Genomic DNA, 22,013 nt, shown 5'->3' with positions numbered 1-22,013 from the left:
AAAGGGAGAAACTTCTGAAGGAAAACAACATTTTATTAGAATATAGTGTTGTAAGTTTTGTAATTGTATGTTTTCAAGCTGCAATAAAGTACTGATATTGCTTCACGTTATTTTCACATTAGTTTTTTCTTTATGTTCCACAGTGACCCCTCATTTCTTATCTCCAAGAAATCTGTTGTGTTACACTACTTTACTCCTGTGTTGTCTTTTCTAGATGGTATTTCCCTTTAATTTTCTGATCTTGGTCTATTTCCCTGCTGGTTTTGCTTATTAACTACTTTGCCTTAAATTCAAAACCACACTGCCCAGTTGGCCACTCCAGACTGACACTGTAGCCTTCAGGAACATGGTTAACAGCTGAGGATAATTCCCTTTTTCTATATATATTGCTATTTCCCATCATTAATTTATCCATTTTCATATACTAATGGGCATCTACACATGCAAAACAAGGCTAGAAGTTAGGCTTTTTCTCATGGCTTTGTGCTTACCTTCCTTGAATACCTTACTTGTTACAAATCCCTTTGGGCTGTAAAAATACACTTGGAACCATGGCAGTTCTATTTTATTACATGTGACTCCTCCAAATACAAAGACTTCAAAAAGAGGCATTCACAAAAAAAGCAGTGAAATCACAGGGTAATCATAACATTAATTTTTCAAGTATGAGCACTCCCCTGAATTTCCAAATGTACCACAGTTTACAAAGAGTACCAACATGGTTTTGAAGTTCTGCTCTAAAAACTTACCTTTAAAAAATATATTCTTGGGTCATCTCATCACAGAAAACCTCAAATAGCTTCATCTCAAACAATATATACACAAAGTGTTTGTTCCATATACAAACCTGATGTACTTGTGCAAGGTAGATTTAATATTTAAAACAATACTAAAAATTAAAACAAGCAACTTCTGAAGAATTTGAAAAAATTAACAAAATACTCAGTTTTATTTAGCTTTCAAGTCACCACTTTTAGAAATCAATCAAAGCTTCATACAGAATGAGCATTTTTCTCCTTTGTCAGATGAAAAAGGTTGTATTGCTTGGTCCAGTCAACTACATTGGGTTTGAACATACCAAAGCAACTGCACTGAAAAAAGTCTGCAAGGTTCTGGAAGCATCCAAGACTGAAAATGAAAGAAATATCCATCAATAAACCTAGCAAAAAAATACTGCAGGCATCCAAAAAACACAGTCACCACAAGACTAAGACAGAAAGCTGTCAATGAAGACAGGGAGGAGAAATATAAGGTGGCTTTTCTGTTGAACATCATTCCTTTGCTGAACTTTTACAACCTGTATTATGGTTAATATTTCAAACCTAGTAACATCTTATCTGTTAAAACACATGACGAAACATTAATTTCTAGTGCTAGTATCTCTAGTGAGCTAAATAGTGCAAGAGAAGCCAGAAAGAGGGCAGTTCACACCCTAAGTCTCTTTCTGAACCTACAGAAGAGACACAAAGATTGATGAACAAATTAAAGGCCAACATCCCTCACCCCCAAACCAGCACCTACTGTGATTTTGGCACATCCTTTTCCTAGACACACAGCCATGTGGGAAGAACTTCACTAGCTCTTATGCTGGCAGGTTTATTAGGTTTATTTCCTACAGCAAAGGAAGTTCTCAGCAAGGAACATGAGGTCTGTTTTCTTCTCTTGGCACAACTCAGAACAGGCATGAGCAGCATGCCCACAGACTACTTTTTTTTTTTTTTTTTGCATTTATCAAGTAGTAAAGCAGATCAGTAGTGAAAATCCAGGCTTAAAACACACTATTAACAATTACTCACTTGTATGGAGTTCTCCTGAGTGAAACAGGATGCTTAGAAGTTTTTCTCTGTATCAGGAGGTTCATTCTTTCATGCCAGGTCAGTCCCAAGAATGCAATCTTACAGAAAGGAACATAAAAGCAGTGGTTAAAACATGAACCCCACAAATTGACACTCTGGTGATACCAAAGGTACTACTGAGGGGAAGAGGTTAACCATATCTAACAAACAAATAACTACTGCCATAATTAATGACTGAAATTTCTGTTTTTAAATATCACCTGGACTAGAAGAGAACACAGCAAGCTGTAACATTAGGTTTCCACTGAGAAGAGAAGCCTGAGATGACTGTAAAGACTGTACTTCTACAGATGTCTGTAGAAGTGTAAGAAATTCAGCAGTTAAGCACCTATCTCCTTGTTTTGCCTATGCTTTGACACAAAAATTGGTAGGAAAATTCCCCTGAAAAGACAAAGTAGTTACAGGAATGATTTCAAGACCATGACCCTGCTTTTAACATGGGAATGCTGAGTGCACAAGTACCCAAGAAACTTGAAAGAAGTATCCTGAGATTTAAGTACCTAGGTGTAAAATTAATCAGTTAGAGAAAGCAGGCACAACATTTTTATAGGAGCTAATAATCTAGGGAAAAGCACAAAAAGCAGCAAAATAATACCTGATAAAGCTGAACAGTTAGCCAGGATGAAGCCCAAACAGTGTGAAAACAGGCTATTGAGAAGATGTAGAAAACCCAGGGAGAACACTGCATTATCTGTGTGAAGTATGTCCATGCTCCATCTTGATCATAACTTGTCACACAATGGTCTGACCAATCTACCAAGATGCATAATCAGTTAATTATGTTTTTAAAACAGGACACTTAAGAACTGAACAAAAATTATGGCATAGAATGACAATTACATTGCAATATGCTCAAGAACATCATGCTTAATTTATCATGCTCCCACTTAAAAGCACCCACACAGCTATTCTGGCTGCATAATCTCTACAGTGTAAATTCATAATCCACTGCAGGAACATTCAAGGCACTGCCTTGGTATTTTGTTAAAGTTAATTAATGACACTGAAGTAACTCATCTTCTCTCACTGTCAAGACTTCTAAAATTTAGCTTCATACTCATTTGTTATTTTAGGACAAGAATTTGTCACTTATCTTAAACACATCATCAACAAAAGAAGACATCATGGTGGCAATGCCAAGAATTTTACCACTATTAGATGTAAAATGCAATGTCCAGCTTCTTGAGATACATCTTTACCCTATAAAACCCCCAAAACAACTAAAAGAAAAGCAACATTTTGCCTCTATGCTAGCAGAAGAATAAGGAGGTTTTCCTCCCATATTCCTCCACTGCCATTGCCTGTTACTACACACTATATTAAATATTGATTTATTTCAGGACAACACAAAGTAATAAAAAATAAACTCCCTCTGCTTTTTATTTAAAAGGTTAGTGCTATGTTAATTCATCCTCAGGACCTACATTATAGGGACACTCCTCTTTCCTCCAAGAAATGTCTTATTTTTCAAAGTAATGGTTTAGATTTATCAATGAGATATACAGTTCTCTTTTCCAACTCATCACAAGAAACTTTTGCAAGTATTCAATATGGGTATTTCCAAATAACAAGATCAATAAAACCTTTCCAGTGTCTTTATAAACTTATTTTCTACTGCAGTAAAGGTTATCCAGACTAGAACCTGTGATCTGACCTCCTCCATGTTTTCCCTGTTTCACCATTTCCAATGGACCTCCCACTAGAGTTGGATCTTAGTTTCTGCTCCAAACAAGCACTGTCAGGTATTTGAAGCAAGACTTGGATAAGATATATTTTCATTTAAAGAGAGAATTACATGACAGCATCATTACTGAAATATGGTATCATTTGCACAGGTATAATTATACTTGTTGGAAAGTAAATGCTGAAAAATTAAGAGGATACACAGGCATCTTTGAAAGATAAATTAAAATAAATTCATGGATACATACACAGGAGAGTTCCATAAAGCAGCCAGACACCAGTCATAGTCAGGAAAGACAGGAACAACAGGTAGTAACGATGGTTCCCAATGCCTGTATTTGTGGCAAAAAAACCCCAAAACATTTGACATTTTTAAATTCAGCAGTATTTTTATTTCCCCATAAGTTAATAGAAATAAAAATAAATCAAAACATTATTATTACTACTGCTATCCTCAAGGGGGTCTGATAAGTCTTTATCAACTTTCTCCTGCAAGCCATCCCAATTTATATGGTAGAACAGTTCCAATAAAGTCAATCATGATTTGTCTCTTCTTCAGAGCATGCCTTCAGCTGTTTTAGCTAAATGAGAACTATGCTATGGAATCATAATTCTCCCCACACAAATTATAATTGTCTCATATAACTGAAAAAGCTAAGCTATTCAGTTTAATTGTGTGACCTTCGTATGCTTCAGAATTGCAAATATGCATGAAAAACCCCAGACTTCTGTCAGAGAAATGGTTTCATGAAAGTATGTATTGTTTTTCCTTTAATTACAATCACCCTTGCTCAAAGCTTTGAAACAATGCAGAGGATGTCTCACCACCATGTAAATAGCAGACTTTTTAAACACATTTCCAAGGCTTTAACACTACAAAAAAGCTATTGGTAAAAGAATATGCTAAAAATATAATGCTATAGGTGTAAAGCTCTAACCTTCCTATCTTGAGCATCACCAGTAATGAGGAAGAAAGCAAGAAAGAGTTTCTCAAAGGACACAGGAAGACAAAAACTGCCCTACAGGATTATCTCGCTGGTCCTGTTGCTCCTCTGTACTGTCTCTTCCATCAGTAACAACAGGAAACATTATTCTAGGGGGACAAATGAGCCTGGGTGCTTTCTAGAGTTCATTCTCCTTATCCACAGCTACTGCACTGTTCATACTTGTTAAGTTCTTTCAGCATTTCCTTTTAGGCATATGGTCCCAAAGTCTGTCTAATGCCTTTCCTGACCTTCTGATACTGCCTCAATCTGGAAACCCTTAAAGCAGAAGGCTCAAAAATGTCACTATGTGACGTGTAAAGATCATTTTATCTTCAACAATTTTCAATCTGATTGCAATTCTCACTAAGCCTCCCCTAGTTCTATTATGATGTGCTTGGCAAATAACAGTTCAAGAGTTCTGCATGCACTTTAGCTGCTATCTTAATTATATTTCTTTTCTATATGTTTTTAAGTCTTGATCTAAGTCTTGATCCCAAAGGAAGAGTCTCAGGTTCTTTGGTCCCTACTCCTAGGGAGACCACTTCATCCCTCTTACCATTTTAGTAGCTTTTCTCTCTGATATCTAATTAATTTCCTTCTGGCACCTATCAGGAAGCCCTTCATTATCAACTGTGCACTCTCCAACAACTTTCAAGATAAATGTTATTTCTGCAACTTTTAAAATAGGTGCTATTTTCAAATTTGATAAAACAAACTCTCACCTATGCACTGTCCAAGCCACAGAGAATGTTGATCATATCTGGCTACACATGAATTACAAGCAAAGCAATGCACTGATCTCAAAGGTTTCCTTACCTAGGTGAGGGTGAAGGAAAAGAATCCAGTCAGATAAAAAGCATCCATTTTGCTCAAAGATTAGAGCACAAACTACTGTATAACAAAGCCCACAAAACAGAATGTGAGAACAACACAACTTCATTTTGTAAATTGAGGTGGCATTAATATTATTATTATATTATTTATTAATAATAAGAATGCTTTCTAATTAACAGAGTCCAAGGATCTCAAAGCATTTGAGCTTTTGTCACCATAAAAAAAAAATAAATCTAAGTGATAGAGAACAAACTCTGCATCTAACATTGCATGACAGGCAATGCAGAAAGATGATTTCACAGCAGAATGGAGTAAGAGCCAGGTTCAAGAAAATAAAACAAAATAAACCAATCAAAGCTTTACTTACAAGACATGACGTACAAAATGTTCTGAAGTCCAAGCAACCTGCTTCTGCAAGAGCTGCAATGTTCTGAAAAATAAAGCAGTTTGTGACAGCATTTGGATCACTTTTTCAAGGAGATGTAGGAAGATTTTCACTTTAGGTTTTTGCAGTTTGTATTTTGACTGCCAGTCACACACAGGAATAAGCATTGTATATTTAAAAAGGTCCAGGAGAAACACAAAACTAATGCAACTGCACTCATGCAGGACTATTCAGCAAAGTCTCTCTGTGTTGCCAAAAGAAACAAATAAGGTGAATGAAATAAACCTAAAAATGAGATGGTATTAACATACAAGGTGCTGCTATTTACTGCTCCTTTATGAATACCAGATAGACCTTTACTAGTCCATTTACTTGCAGTTTATTCTCCTTGGCAATCTGAAGAAATATAACCTCATGGAGAACAAAGAGATGACAAACAAAATGCTTTCCTTAATGCAAAGGTTGGGAGACCAAAACTGGAATTCCCTACTCAGTGACTTCTTGTGGTTTCTTTTTGCCATTCTAAAACAGAACTGGGGAGTTGCATGTGACTTCAGCACAAAAAAAATCAAACCATTACACACATCCTCAAGGCATCTGATAAAATTTAAGCCATTTCTAGCCTCTCCTTTGTTTTATGAGCATGGAGAATTATAGGAAAGCACTAAAGAAGTCTCTTCCTAACTTTAAATAACAAAGTTAAGTAAAGGTCTGTGTGAATTTATACCACAGATAACACCAGTGGAGTGGGTCTGTATGGTGCTTGGCTACAGCTCACATTGCAATGAGAAGATGGAGACAAGGAAATTATTGCAGGATTATGAAGATAAGGAAACTAGCAGTAATAGGAGAAATTATTTGTGATCTATGTTATTCAACAAAAAAGATAAAAACCCTTAAAAAGTGTGTTTCACTGCCTTCAAGTTTAACAAAGCTGCACATAATGACAAACAAATCAACCACGTAGTTTGATTTATTCACCTACCTCTTTTCTTTCTTCTTCTGAAGTCTTAATATATCCAGGATCAGTTCTCCAAGTTTTATAGAAATAATAAAGAAAACCCACCACACTTAACATGACAGTGATTTCCAGAATTATATTGCTTACATGTAATGTTCAGGTTAAGGAATATATTCTTAGATGCATTCTTATACATCTTTTCATACCATTGCTGTTTGTCAGACAAAATATTCTAAAATTAGTTTGTTTTTTCCAAGCATACACACACTAAAAGGAGAAGACAGACTTTCACTTCTTTAGTAGGAACCTCTCTGTCTTTCAGAGGCCATCCTCTCAGTGTGAATATTCTGTCCAGTTTAAAAGCTGGAGAGAAGACTTACAATACAACTCCCTCATCTTCATTACCAGAGTGCAGACTTTTGCTTTTGAATATTTAACAGAAGGAAAATTAATTCAATTTCTTTTTTTCCCTCTGAAGTTTTTCTGTTTTAAGTAACACCAATCAGACATCCATAGTTCTTAAGCTTCCAGCAGCTGTGAGGACTGCTGCACACAGTCCTAACTCATTGAACAGGCTCCTACTCAGACTGCATGCTCAGTCTTATCCTCTCATTTGTTCCAGTTAAAACAACAGAATAAATTTAGATAGAAAAAATCAACTTCAGTCTTATTGGAAGTATCTTTGTCATTCAAAATAGTCAAGCACACATTGCTAAGAACTTCTGAAGATAATGGAGCAGCTACTGAGTAGTCTAAAATATACAAAAAAAGATGATGATGAAATGACAAATTTCTGCCCTAATCATACACTCCATGTTATTAGGAACATGATTTCTACATTATGGACTAAAACCATCTGTATCAGAGTTTTAATTCAGACAAGCATATGCATGTATTCCCCAGTGGGAACATACTTGATCAGCTCATCAAAGTTAATCCTGATAATTCCATTAAAGGCATCTAAATTGGGAACAGTACAAAAGAAAACACCACTTAAGGAATGAAACAAAAATTCATTAAAATTTTGTAGCAACATATTATAGTTGGTTTAGTATAAAATGATTTACAGTTCTATGTATCTCCCTACAGGCCTTTTCACAAAACTCAAGTCCATAAATCAATAGATGCCCCCCGTGTAACAGAAGAGCAGGGCATTGAAAAGTGAGTGTAAAAAACTAAAATGTTTTTGTACTCTTCAAAGACTCTTCAAAGAAAGTAAGGGGAAGGTGGTCAGTGATGTCCTGTACACTGAGGATGCAGCATAACTTGTGAATGAAGACAGATATGGATATGGATATGGACATGGACAAGACTGGATGATCTATTTCAAATGGACAGGGAGCAATGTGTTCCCTGTTTTTTTTGGGGGTGGGAGTGTTGTTTTTCTTTTTAAAAGCAGAAGCATGGACACCACTAAACTGTCAAATCCTTGTGATTTCAGAAAGAAAAGATGCTTTGAAAACTATTATTAATGTATGTGTTATTCACTTCTACAGCATGCTAAAATACATTAATGTAGAAGAGTCTCAATGAGGTGGACTGAAGGGGTCACATGGAGGGGTAACAGAGACAATGGAGTTTATAACAAAGATGTTTTCATTGTACATAAGAATTGTACACAACTATCAGCTAAAGGTAAGGGAAAGTAAAGATTTTCAGTTCATATTTGACTTAAAATTAAACCCAAAGTTTTTTCATCCCTTCCTGATGCAAACAGACCAACTTTACCAGACACTAACAGTCATATGGAATTATAAGGGACAGCTCATTACTGTCTGCATGACCAGGAATGGATTTATTAGGAACAGTAAGGGGAGTTCCAATGCATTGCTTGATTATAAAGGATATCAGGCAGGAACCAGAAAAACCAGGTTATGAACATCCAAAAAACTGAACTTAGCAGAAATGCTGTGGGAAGGTATCTTAGATTCTTGAGGCCTACAAATTGCCTGAAATAATATTAAAGGAAAAAAGGATTTTTTAACAAAATTAAAACATAACTCAATTAAAAAAATGTATTTAGAACATAACTCTGTAGGGTATAAATTATTTGGTTTGTTATTTTTAAAATTTCACACTCACAGCATACAGCACACATACATTCACATGCCCGTGCAGAAGGCTGGATGTTGATGATCTTTAAGGTCCCTCCCAAACCTATGATTTCAAGCCTCTCAAATCAATCAAGAACTGTCACTCAAAAGCATTCTTTAGCCAGATGTGTAGAGGGTTAACAATATAAATATAACAGTCAAGAGTGCTCTGTTCCAGCCTAATATTACACACCAGAAGTCCTGTAGCACATGTGAAAAGTGCCATCTCTATTTGCACACTGATAGTATTGCAAACTGACTGTGGTAGCTGAAGAAATCAGGAAACCTGCAGAACAGCTTAGGATAACACTGGGAGGTCTGGGGAGCAGAGAGGGAGGGAATGGTTCACTAAAACTCCCCCTGTGTCACAAACACAGAAGGAAAAGCTGAGATAAAGCACGTATCTGAGTACTGTGAATAGGTATCTCAGTGTCTACCAGGTGTAGACCTTCAATAACACTCACTTTATCATTACAATTAGCAAGCAGACTACTTAAACAATTTAGTTGGGTTTTTTACCAAATCTTTCAGAGATAAGGAACTATTATTTTGAACACCTAAAGACACTCGATTTCCATGGTCTTTCTGAAAAGTAAATATATTTAAATCTTTCACACACTGCAACCATTTCTCAGGAGGTATTTTTTATGCCAAGTGAGACTAGACTGAAAAACAAGACTGCATTAGATAGTCTTATTTGGCATCTATAACAAATAAATGCATATTCATAGAGAAAAAGCCACAAACCTCACAAATATAGTCATCACAAAGAGCAGCACAAGAAGCAGACCTCCTTTCAAAAGCCAGGAATCAGAACTTGAGTTCATTATGTATCCTATGGCCCACATGAATGTCAAAGAAGATGCCACCAGGAGGAAGAGCTATAAAAATTATCACTGTTAAAATAACTATGCAAGCAGGACTTAAAAGTATTCAGATAATGTAATAGCAAACACCAGAAGACTGGTGTCACATGAACACACCATAGGGGCAAGGAACAATGTGACACAAGACCCGCCACCCCCACCTAAATGCTTTTAAAGGATTTTACTTCTGTGCACCCAATTTCAGAAACCTTTGAAGACCTCCTTGTAAAGATAATCCACAACTTAACTCTTTTCTAAACATGGAATGCTGTAGCTCTATTCCCATTAGTTATTCCTGGTGAAATTACCTCATATTTCTCTATGATTTTCAGCACCACACTACTTCTTCTGTTTCTCATCCTTTCTTCTTCTTTTACCATGTAAACCATGAGGCGATTGGGGCTTTGATAGGCAAGGTCAAGTGGTGTTTCTCCCTTTAACAACAGAAATGTTTACTTCTTAGTGCACTTAAGACATAAATGCTTTTCCTTTTTAACAAAAGGAAGGAATAAATAGAGCTGAAATAAAAATAACTTGGCAGTTACTTCCTCTGCTCTTCTTTTTCTCAAGGCAAGGGGAAGCTAAAATCAGTTTCAATGTGCTTAAATCAGTGCTTTGTGCTTCTGTAAACTGATACTTGCAACCAGATTGCATCCATTTGAGTCCTCTTGGACTGCCTCCAATAACCTGAAACACTAAACTGTCTGCTAGAATATTACATGCATACTGAAAGGGATGGTTTCTTGCTTATGTTAACTTTGTAAAACCAAAGAGCAATAGCCTAAGATTCATACATAAGGATAAAAAGAAACAGCAGATTGAAAATTTACACAGCTTAATGCATAAACACTGAATAATTAACTACCTGGTACAAACCTATCTCTATAGACACAGAAATGGACAGTTTCAACATTTATACTTCTCACTATCAGTTTTTAAACAAATATTAGGGTGAAGACTGTTGTATTTAGCCACATACTAAATGGCCCATTTGAATGTGCAAAGGCATTGTCAAACATTGTTTTTCACAGAATGACATAAACACCTTTTCAAAGTCTTAAAAGAGTCTCATTGGACAACAAGGCACTTATAAAAAAAACAGAAAAAAGGAGAAAAAAGAAGAAAATGAACATACAAAGACTTTCTGTAGTCATACTTTGTGCTAACTCCTTTTGAGAAAGAATAAGAACATCTGCTTTTAGTCAATCCCCATTCCAAAGGATATCCAAAGGGGAGAGGACTCAGGTTTTTCCTTCATATGCATTTCACACATTCATGCCACATGGAATGAAGTATCATGAAAGAAAATTGTACCTTGACATTTTTTATGTCCAGGCTTGCACCAGCTTCCAGTAACAGATCCACTGCACTGGTATTTCCTGATGTTATTGCCCAATGCAGTGCAGTATTCTTTTGAATGCTGTCTACAGCATTGAGAGAAGGGTTAAACTTTAAGAGAAACCTCATGGGTTCTGGTCTAGATGAAAATAAAGTATAAAAGTTAACACAATATAATCTTCACAGGAGATGAAATTTTTTAACACCTTATAAAAATCACTGTTCCCATTTGTGATACACACTGCATCATGTCAGAACAAGCTCATCAACAAAGCATACAAGTTGATAATTCAGGACCTGCCCTGAAGGTTTTTCTCCAGACTCTGTTATTTTACCATTTTAACAAACACAAGGCATATAGACAGATTATATCTTTCTGAAACACCATCTATAAACTTAGATCCCCACATTTTGCCTATTCTAAATGCATTTTGCTGAGTCCACCTTTCTTTTTTTCATTTCCAAAACCCACAATATTGCCAGCAGCTCAGCTGCAAACCTAAACTTCTTTTAGAAATTGTTTTTCTTCCTTTGCTATATTAAATTAGCTACTTTGTAGCTCCTGATCTCTGAAGTACTGCACATTGCAGTACAACTAAAACAGAAAGAAGTGCCAGTTTAACACGACGTTTTCATATGAAAAAATTGACCTCACTGCTTCTTGGGTACAACAAAATAGATTATTTTTAAGTTATTCACTACTTACCCAAAAACTTTTTGTGCTGATAACATTAAGGGTGTTTGTCCATTGAAGTCTGTTGTGTCTATGTTCTAAGTGTAAGAAAAATATAACAAAATATAATATGTAAGAAAAATATAAGAAGCAACTGATTACCAGTGATTTCAGGAAACAGAGAGATGGTCAGATTCAGAGGTATAGAAGAGATTTAGCTATACTGCAGTACTGGAAAGAAATCAAACTCTCTATTTTAAACAATTTTCCCCCTTTTGCATGTCACCTCTTCAGAATAGGCTGTCTCCAACAAGGATATTACTAAGAGAACCATGAAAAGTCTTTTTCTTGTCCTCTTTGGCACAAAATTACTATAAACAGTATTTACCTCAGAAAGCAATGCTAACCATCTTCCTTGAATAAACAGAGGTACATAACAGATTGTCAAATACATAAAACTGGTTAACTAAAAAATCAAGAAAGGATTCTATATCTTAATACATAATTGTTTAAACAGCTAAATTGCATTACCTAATCCTCCTCCTCCTTCACACTGAAGATTTCCCTCCTCTCCACCTCCACACATCATTACACTAAAATAGATTTACTTAAAAGGAATGTTTAATCACTTGGATTTTTAGTAGATGATGGGTGGGCTAAAAACTAAGTTTGTCATATAGACCATCTATACCTACATTTCAGAAGTCAGCTACTCTGAAGAGCTATATAAGAAAAAAATTTAACAAAATTTTAACACAGTATTTCAAAGAACCAGTCTAGATTGTGTAAGAACTCTCCTATTACTTTTATCTAAATATATATTTTTAAAATAATCTAAATTTCTCTGGACTTACAGCACAGGGAAATAGTTGTCAAATACCTTCTTACCATCTAGAAAACAAAAGTTAACTCTAAAAAGTGTTGTACACAGAGGCATTTACTCATGAATAGGTAACAATACTTAGGACATCACCAACATACCTGTCCTTTTGACAAGAGGTAAGCTACAATGGGCATGTGTTGAAACAGGACTGCCAAGTGAATGCTGCTGAATCCCTCCCCATCAATAAGACTGGGATCTGCTCCACATTTCAACAACAGCATGACCATAGGTAGGTGTCCTTGTCTGTAATGATATAGAAAACCAAACTATGAAGATGACCAAAAAAATGGAAATTTTAATGCAAGTGGTACCTTAATAATTCTCACTAGTAACTGTCCCCCTCCCCAAGATCTTTTTCTCTTTCAAATTCTTGTGTTTTTATTCAAGAAATGACTTTTTTTAAAATTAATGTTTGTATCAGAAAATTATATATATGTTTAATAAATATATAGCTCCAGCAGCCAGTGTAAGAAAAACTTAATTAAGAATACAGTGGTTACTCTGCAGTGCTTTCTCCTGTGAGTAGTCTTAGTCAGAAGTATCATCTAACTTTGTTAGGCAGAAGGCTAAGATAGCCCAGAGGAAAGCACTGATTTTCCAGTGTGAGGAAAACAGTGACCACAACTTTTTCAGATTTAAACTGTGCCTTAATAAGCACTGAAAGCTAATTAGGTGCCCTAAGGCAGGTAAATTTTTTTTGCCCAGTAAGGCAGAACTTGTGGGGCCAAGTCTGAACAGTTTCATCCTGAAGGACACTTCAGAACATGAGTCTAAGTGACTGAAACACAGATACACACACACAACACAACTTTGTGGCCTGCAAAGTTGCCAGGAATCAGAGAAAAAAGATTTTGGCATTATTAAGGACATGCTGTGGAATTCCTTATGCCTTATAAAAATAACCATAGCACAGAATTTAAGGTGACCACTGCTGTCCTGCACAAAATGCTACTATAACTGTTAATACCAATATTTATAATTAGTAGTTGCAAGCAGCATACCTAATGGCCCAGTGAAGGGGAGTTGAATTCAAATCTCCACCAAGCTGATCCACTATTGCACCTTTAGAAATATAATATCTGTGTGACAGAAACACAGTAACATGAAGAATAGATATAATGAAATAGTAAAACATTATACTAAGGATAACATAGCTCTAGTAGTAAATAGCTGATAATAAAACCCAAAAACATCACTAGAGAAGCAAATGGACATGAGCACTTTTGCAGTAAAGGATGCTGTTTTGAGAAAATGTTTAAGGAAAACATAATAATTAGTAAGACACAAAATCAGATTTAATCTTTGTTAACCAAACCAAACCCAGAATGTACTACATGATTACACATATATATAAAAAAAACCCCAGCAGCTTCCTGTTTCAGTGACATTTTCACAAAGGTAATTGAGTTAAAATTTTAATCTTATGCTTTTCTTCTCAGGCAGCATGTGCCTTTATTTTGAAATACAATACCAACAACTGATTATAAATGGCAGTAACAGAACACTTGTGCTACTTTCACAAAGACTTTAGAGCTTACTTAACCAGCTCCTGTCTGTTGTTTATTGCTGCCCAGTGAAGAAGGGTCACATTTTCTTTGTCTGGTTGTCTAACATCATATCCTGCTTCTACCAGTTCTTTGCATCGCTCTATGATTCCATACCTTAAATAAGAAAACAAAATGCATTGATTTACTTAACATCCATTTGTTAAGAATCCACAAGTTAAGATAACCACAAATGAAAGAAAAAGTAAATCTCAGGATCACCTGGCAGCTCCTTACCCGAGGAAAATCCACACTGCCTTAACTTAAAGCTTTGCAGAAAGTTAGGCTGAGCCTTGATGAGTAAAATTTTGCAGCTAACAAACCTGGTTGAGATACTACTGTTTGTGATAAAAATATTTACAACAGTACTTTAAGTGATTTTTTTTTTCTTTCACTGTAGGGAGAAAACGGGACTAGATTAAGATTTTTCCTCTGTAAAAATATCCAACCTGGGCTCACATTTGAGGACAATCTCATCTATTTCAACACTTTGCACACACAGAACACATACTTACTGTGTAGCCTTGACTATATCACAGGTGCTGGGGTCTTCCACGATGGGGTATGGTCCTGGCAGATCCTTATCCCCGGGGGCACCGTGACTGTTGTGCAGATGAGGTCGATGTGGCCCATGGCAATGGTTTTTACACTGGTGGTTAACACAACACCATCAAAAAACATTATTTATACACTGTAAACCACATCTCCTCCCTCTATACCCGGCAGGCACGGGCTGTACTTTCCAAAAGCTCTGTTAGTTAGGAGATTTGAAATTAATTTAAAGCACAGTTAAAGCCACTTTGACAAGTGTCTAATCGTGCAAAGGGACAGGGGAAACCAGACGGGAGATGGTTAAGGTCCCTCAGGCTCTCCACACAACCTCACCCCCAGCAATGTTGCTACAACCAGCCAGGACAACCCATGTCCTTGAGCACGTTTTGAAAGACATTTCAGAGCCACAAGGCCTGGAAAAAGCAAAACAAAACAAAACAAAAAACCCAAAACAAACCAGACTTGAGGCACCAGCCAAGGCAGGACACGGAGCTCCATTTGCGGAGCTCCCAAACGCGGGAGCCGGAGCAGCCTCCGGAGGACACCACAGCCCCACGGGCAGCACCGGGGACACCCGTGGGCCTCAGGAGCCCCGCTCACCCCGTGTCCGGCTCACGCCGAGGCACCCCCAGGGTCCAGGCCTCCACCCGACCCTCCCGGCCCGGTCACCCCGATCTCACCCGAGAGCTCTCCGCACCCCCTCCTCACGGCTCCTGCCCCAAAGGCTCAGCCAGCGCGGTACCGAGCACTTCCCGCGGACCGAGGGCAGGGCCGCCCCTCAGCAGCCGCGCAACCCCCCTCACTCCCTCCCTTCCTCCCTCCTTCCCGGGGAGCCGCCGCCGAGCTTCTCCTCACCCCCGGGCCGCCGCCCGCCATGCTCCCGGCCCCTGGTTCCGCGCCTGCTCCCGCTTCCTGGTTACGGCCCCGCGGAGCAGCCGCGCCGCCTCAGGGGCGGGCCCAGGGCCGGGCACACACGGCCCTGGAAGCCGCTGTAGGCGGAGAGGCTGCCGGGCCCGGGGGTGGAGGTTCCGGCAGCTCGCTGGGCTGGATAACTGGGAAAGCCACTCTCCGAAGTGGTACCGAACCCCTTCAGCTCGCACAAGCGGATCAACGGCTTCGTGTTTCTCCAGCCCTGCCCCAGACTCCTCCTTTCCTTTTTACAGGCGCTCATTCGGTGCGTGCTTCGCCTTTTCATAGAATCATAGAATCGGCTGCGTTGGAAGGGACCTCAGAGATCAAGTCCAACCCTTGATCCACTACCGCCGCGGTTCCCAGCCCATGGCACTGAGTGCCACATCCAGGCTCTTTTGAAATATCTCCAGACACGGAGAATCCACTACTTCCCTGGGCAGCCCATTCCAATGTCTGATCACCCTCTCCAGAAAGAAATTCTTTCTAATCTCCAACCTAAACCTCCCCTGGCAGAACTTGAGACCGTGCCCTCTTGTCTTGCTGAGAGTTGCCTGGGAAAAGAGACCAACCCCCCCCTGGCTCCGACCTCCTTTCAGGGAGTTGTAGAGAGTGATGAGATCTCCCCTGAGCCTCCTCTTCTCCAGCCTGAACACCCTTAGCTCCCTCAGCCTCACCTCATAGGACTTGTGCTGGAGTCCCTTCACCAGCCCAGTTGCCTCTTTTGGACCCGCTCCAGAACCTCAATCTCCTTCCTGAACTGAGTGGCCCAGAACTGGACACAGGACTCGAGGTGTCCTCCCTTCCCTCCAAGTTAAGGACCAACTTCTTTTCTGCTTGGGGGGCTGTGCCAGGGAATGAACAGGTTGGGCTAGAAGCCATCCAAGTCCCACACCTTTCCTACAACAAACACCCTGAGCAGGGTTATCACCTGTCCCACCCTTGCCACCTGGCACCAGAGGAACTGCCGAGAGCATGCTTGGAACAGGCACAGAGTTCTGAGGTTGACAAAGCTGATATGAAACCACGGGAAGGCGTTTCCAGTCCTTGCAAAAGCTGTAAACATTTGGGAGACTTGATAATGATGGCAGCAAACATTAAGAGGATGAAAGGTTACCACAGAATTCTCAGCACACATCGAATAAAAAAAGCACAGTGCCCGATTCCTGTCTGCTCGTGTGCTGGTGACAGGAGGGCAGGAGAGGAGGAGGAGGGAACAAGTTGGGTCATGAAGAGTTGTACAGCACTGGGACAGAGTAAGAGTCACTAAGGCGATCATAAATCCGTTCTCAAACATTTGATGTTGCAACCCTCATAGCAGTTGATTAGCAAGTCTTTGGATGCAGTTTTCTGCAGCTATTTTAAAGGGGGTGGAGTATTTCCCCTTTTGTACAGTCATAGCAAGGCTCTCATTTATTATTAGAATGACAGCTACCAATTTAGTCAAAAAAAAAAAAAGCCCCTCAGTACACAGCAAATGGCCAAAAGAAGCTGTTAGCAGCCATCTCAAGAGAATTCAAAGTGTTTGCTGGTTGTGGGCTGGTGTCAGCTGTGAGATGCCCTTGTTCCTTCCTTCTTTCTTCAGTCCATGGAAAATTTCCCTCTCAATGCAGTGCCAGATGATGGAGATCTGAAGAGTTTTAAATTGTGCACAGGGATTTATTTCTGATGTGCTAAGAGAAAGCCTGGCCTGGCACATCATGTATAGTGTCAGCTCAGTGTTACTGCCTTGGAGGTGGCATCTTCATCAAGTGCTTTAAGGAGTTTATATCCTGTTAGCCAGCAACCAAGTTTCTCTGAGGCATGGAAGTTTTCCTTAAAGGACAGAAAATTTCAGATTAAAAAAAAAAATATTATTAACTGGTTGGTTGCAAGAAACAAGAAACTCTTCATGCAGTCCTTGGGCATGTCAGATGTCAGTCTGAAACAGTAACAGCATTTCAAAAAAGTCACCAGGTAACTTGCAGAAAGAGTAGCTATCAAAATGTTTTACAGCCATAAAAGCTGCTGGGTTTTTATGACTGCTGATAGTACCTTGTACTTTATATAATCTTCAGCTGAGATTTTCAATCATTTTCAATGCGTCAGTAAGCTGTTTATGAGATAGGCAAACATTGGACTCCTCTCATATCCTTGGCATTTACTTGTTTTCCTGCTCTTCTCTCTTTTCCAGTAACTCTCAAGGCTTTGTCCTTCTGCTCTTTTTTTTTTCCTCCAGTCCCAATCCCTCTCTCATCCTCATTTGTTGTCAGGATAGAAATGGACACCCACATTGGGAATCAACAATAACTGCTGAAAAGAAAGCCCAGAGAACCATGTTCCAGCAATCCCAATGTTTCTGAGCATGCTAAATCAATATACAGTAAGCTATTCCTCATCAAGCTCTCTATTGCAAGGTTATTTCTTTGGCCTGTGCTGTGCTCATTCATGCAGGTCATGCACCCACACCTGCACTGCCCTAACTCTCCTCTGACCCTGCATAAGTGCAAGCTGAGCACTCAGAACTGGAATATCTTCAGCTGCACCATTTAGGCCCCCAAGTTGACCAAAAGAATAAAAATAATTGTTTTTTCCACCATCAGAGAAAAGGCTAAAAAAAAAAAAAAAATTATCTGCCATAGAACATATTTAAATCCCCAAAGAAATAACAGCTGCTATTTGTTGTTGTTTAAATCAGCTTGAAACTGTGTCATGGCTTTCTCAGTTAAAGATAGTAGCTTAAGGAAGCAGTTCTGAGAATGCCAGGGGCATATCTGCAGTCCTCCATGGTTACCAACAAGTAGGTGAATAATAAAAACCTGATGCAAAATGCAAAAAATACTCCTTAATTATTTTTATAAATAGTCACCTGCTATTATCTGACATCATAAAGTGACAAACTAAGCTTAGACAGAAGCATTGCTGAACTATTTGTGGACAGTAAATTGTGGCAAAACTGAGCAGTTTTTTAACTTTTTTCTGCACTTTGTGCCATTAATGCTGCACTGTTAAATATCTACTTTATTTATACTCTGTGAGTAAGTTTACTCAAACTTCTTAAGTGTTTGCATGAGTAAGAAGAACTCCTACTTGTTCACAATCCTTAAGAGACTAAGACTTGGATTAAAGTGCATTGTCACTCAAAGACACAAGTGCCTATACTTGTGATTAGGGTAATTTTGTTTAGATAATGGTAAAGAGTTGTGTTGGTGTTTAGAAGCTTTCAAGTAGCATTTTGTATTCACATCCCTGGTAAATGACAAAGAAGCAAGTATAAGAAATTGTCATGAAATCAGATCAAATTATATGAAATTTGAAATATAAAGAGTATAATGCTTCTTTATTTATTATAGCAAAACATCATATTATGAGTTTCACATTTTCCCTCATTGCTTTTGATGCTGTTTTATGAAGTACTATAAATAATAATATTTTGCCCATAAGGGTAATGTTCTCTGAAGAAGTTAGAGGGCACAGATAGTGTTGAATTTAATTCTGGAAGCTACTTCCTTATCATCTCTCCTATATCTTCCTCCAGTTCTGCTGTTTTTATGAAACCATAGGAATAACAGCACAGCCCTGCCAACAGAAGGATCATTGTAATTCCACCTCCATCTACACCCCTAAAATAAAGCCATCAACTGTGCCTGTGAAACTTGAATAAAATTAGTTGTATGTATGTCTTGTATGTTTGCTGCTATCTTCAGAACTACCCAAGTTCCTTTTCTGTATTATTTGTGCATAGCCAGAAGTGGTACAGGGGCACTCAGATATGAGACAACAACTGCTGTACTCCAGTTTGCAAGTTCTCAAAGTCCAGGAACACTGCCCAAGAGTTTTGCATTGCTACTCAGAACTCCCAGCTACGTGGGAAGGTACAGATTGCCTGTGCTTATGACTCAGATTTCTTTTCAGTAAGGATTTCTAAACTTAGGCAAAAAATTCCTGAGGAAAGTACAGTTTGGAAATGTATGCATGAAGCTGAAATACATTCATTATATTCTCAAAATGTTTAGTATGTAACTCTCTCTCTCTCCTAATGTAAATGAGAGCACAGAACAAAAATACTGATTTTGATTAAGCTGTTATCTATAAAGTAGTTAAAATCCAGGACACATTCAGTGGCTCTCAGCAAGTAAGAAAGAGACAGACAATTAGTAAAAGCACTCAAGAAAATGAGATACGTTGACTGTATGTCCACACAATGCTCAACAACACAACTGGAACATACTTCTTTCTTCATTTTTAGATTCTCAAGACTCCAAGTTGCATTAGAAACATGATCCTTTAGGGACTTGATTTCTTTTTTTTATTTTATCCCCAAATACAAACTTGGCATGGGGACAGAGCAGTACTTGAGAATGGAGGCATTGCATATTAATAACATTGCCATATGGCATGAGATTAAATTCAGCAGTCATAAATTTCAGTTCATATCCATGTCAAAACTGTATCCTAGATCTTGGCATTCTTTGAAAACACAGAAACATCAATTCATTTCATGCAATCAGTCTCCTGGACTTTACAATTGATGGCTGATAATGCAAAAGGGAAGTTCAGGAAGTGTTAGTGTAATAAAAACTCTCATGTGCTTGTCCTGAAACCATTTCTCTCTTCACTGTAACAGAAGCAGAAAACCAAAACCATTCTTTTCTCTCTAGCCACTGCACCTGCCTTAAACATTTCCCCCAGCACTCCTGACTCCCAATAAACAAGGGCACTAAACATTTTTATACTCACAATTGACATGTTTTTACTCAGCTGCTAACTTCAGCTATTCATACTTCAAGAGACATACATCTGCAAAGCATTAAAAAGAAACCCAAGGCAGAAAATAAATGACTGCTCAATTTCCTATTAATATATACAAGATAAAAAAACAAATAAGTAGTATTTTTATTACCTGTCCAGTTGCTGTGAAGTAGGTTCATATCTGTGATCTAAAAAATAATTAAAAAAGAGTTTTTTCTCTGTTTTGATTTGACACATATTTAGGCTTTTTTTTTCCCTGTATGAGTTAAAGCAGAACAACTATTCCAGTTCTGGTTTTGATTGCACATGACTTTTAACCTTCAATGAAGCCAGCACATCATTGGAAAAAAACAAATAGGCTAAGGTTAGCACATGATTGGAACCTAAGACTGGTAATTCAGAGCAGAAAATACACTGTGGCTGCCACCACATGTCAAGAGCCTGTACTTCTGCTGTCATTCATGTCTCAGCAAAACTGAAACTGAGCAATCACATTTCACTACATCCCATTAGTCAGAGTTACTCACAGGTGTAGATTATTAAAAGGGAGTTTGCATATTTCTCAACACGTTTAAAGCCTCAATGCATTATCTATGCTATAATCCACCACTGAATTGTGCCAGGGTTCTTGTAGGTTGTACAGGAATAAACTGAACTGTAGCTTTGCTTCAAGAGTTCTCAATGACTATTGGTCTTTCGCTGGAAGTTAAAGCTCAGTTTTCAGGAATGTCATCGTTTCGTGATGCCCTCTAGTGACAGGGGCTGCAAATGTCGTAAAGCATCCTTCCTCCTTCCCTATAGGAAGTTCCCTTCTCCCTCCCCAAGTGTAGATTGAATACTGGCACTCTGTAGCAGTTATACACTAGAAAATTGTGGCCTTTTATTATTTTTTCCTCTCCTCAGGAAGATCTCTGGCCATCTGTAACTTCCTTAGCCTGTTGTGCCCTGCTCAAGCAGCAGTCTATTTTCCTCCAGTGAATGCAATAGGCACTGATTTTCCCCACACCCATCCCCATTTCAGTATTTGTATTCAAAGTCCCCTTCACTGGGAGGAGAACAAGGTTGAAATGTTCTGCCACAGCAATACATCTGCTGCCAGTGAGCATGCTGTTACTGTGGCCATCATTGCCCTTCAGTTATTAACAGCACTGTAGTGCACTGAAATTGTTACCTGCAAAATGGTGACAGCCCAATTATGAGGTCTGCAACAGTACTGGTGCTGCAGTTAGGTTTATAAGAACTTTCTCTAAGAAATCATCTCTATACATGCTTGTACTTTCAGCTCTGAAACAGACAAGCTATAAAATACATTTGTTTGCTAGGTTTCTCCTGCAAAAAACATCTTTGCAGGGACTACTGCAACAAAACCAAAACACACACACTCACCAGCACAGCTCAGTCAAATCTGCTCTGAGGGATCAGTGCATTCAACAGCTCCTACAAACAAATAAAAAAAAAAGACAAATCGACACAATTTACAGTTACCTACTTACTATAAAACTAACTTTTATATTTTACACATAAATATACAAAGTCTTTTAGTTTGAACATAACTACCAAGCTTATCACGATGTGTGGTTAATACTATGATCCCTCTTCCTTTTTGTTTGTTTCTCCTTTATGCTTTCTTGAAGCAGCTCTCAGAATTACTCTTGGAAGAACTCCTTTTGAATCCAGTAACTTGGGAAGTTAACTATGTAACAAGTAAAGAGATAATTG

The 22,013-nt window shown here is 38.3% G+C and overlaps 1 protein-coding gene across 1 annotated transcript; it reads right to left on the bottom strand.

Annotated features, from left to right (window-relative positions):
• Window positions 1-554: 554 nt before the first annotated feature.
• ZDHHC13 (zinc finger DHHC-type containing 13) lies at window positions 555-15,786 on the bottom strand. Its single transcript, XM_030451427.1, has 17 exons — window positions 15,510-15,786; window positions 14,618-14,751; window positions 14,097-14,219; window positions 13,560-13,637; window positions 12,657-12,801; window positions 11,709-11,773; window positions 10,979-11,141; window positions 9,973-10,098; window positions 9,546-9,679; window positions 8,554-8,654; window positions 6,730-6,854; window positions 5,727-5,789; window positions 5,248-5,341; window positions 3,788-3,871; window positions 2,452-2,609; window positions 1,797-1,894; window positions 555-1,128 (listed from the first exon to the last, which is right to left on the bottom strand). Exons 1-17 carry the CDS (start codon window positions 15,528-15,530, stop codon window positions 993-995), a joined length of 1,848 nt encoding a protein of 615 aa, XP_030307287.1. The 5' UTR covers window positions 15,531-15,786; the 3' UTR covers window positions 555-992.
• Between the last annotated feature and the right edge of the window lie 6,227 nt (window positions 15,787-22,013).

Source organism: Calypte anna, chromosome 5 (genome assembly GCF_003957555.1).
Source record: "Calypte anna isolate BGI_N300 chromosome 5, bCalAnn1_v1.p, whole genome shotgun sequence".
Classification (NCBI taxonomy): domain Eukaryota; kingdom Metazoa; phylum Chordata; class Aves; order Apodiformes; family Trochilidae; genus Calypte; species Calypte anna.
This window is presented reverse-complemented; position numbering and strand designations above follow the sequence as displayed.

What these genes read in the sequence shown, in the direction of transcription:
- ZDHHC13 (XM_030451427.1), bottom strand. Translation starts at nt 15,530, where the DNA reads ATGGCGGGCGGCGGCCCGGGG. An exon ending in AACAGACAGGAGCTGGTTAA is followed by an intron (nt 13,638 to 14,096) that starts GTAAGCTCTAAA and finishes TCTGTCACACAG; the next exon opens with ATATTATATTTCTAAAGGTG. An exon ending in CAGAAGAAGAAAGAAAAGAG is followed by an intron (nt 5,790 to 6,729) that starts GTAGGTGAATAA and finishes TTTATTTTTCAG; the next exon opens with AACATTGCAGCTCTTGCAGA.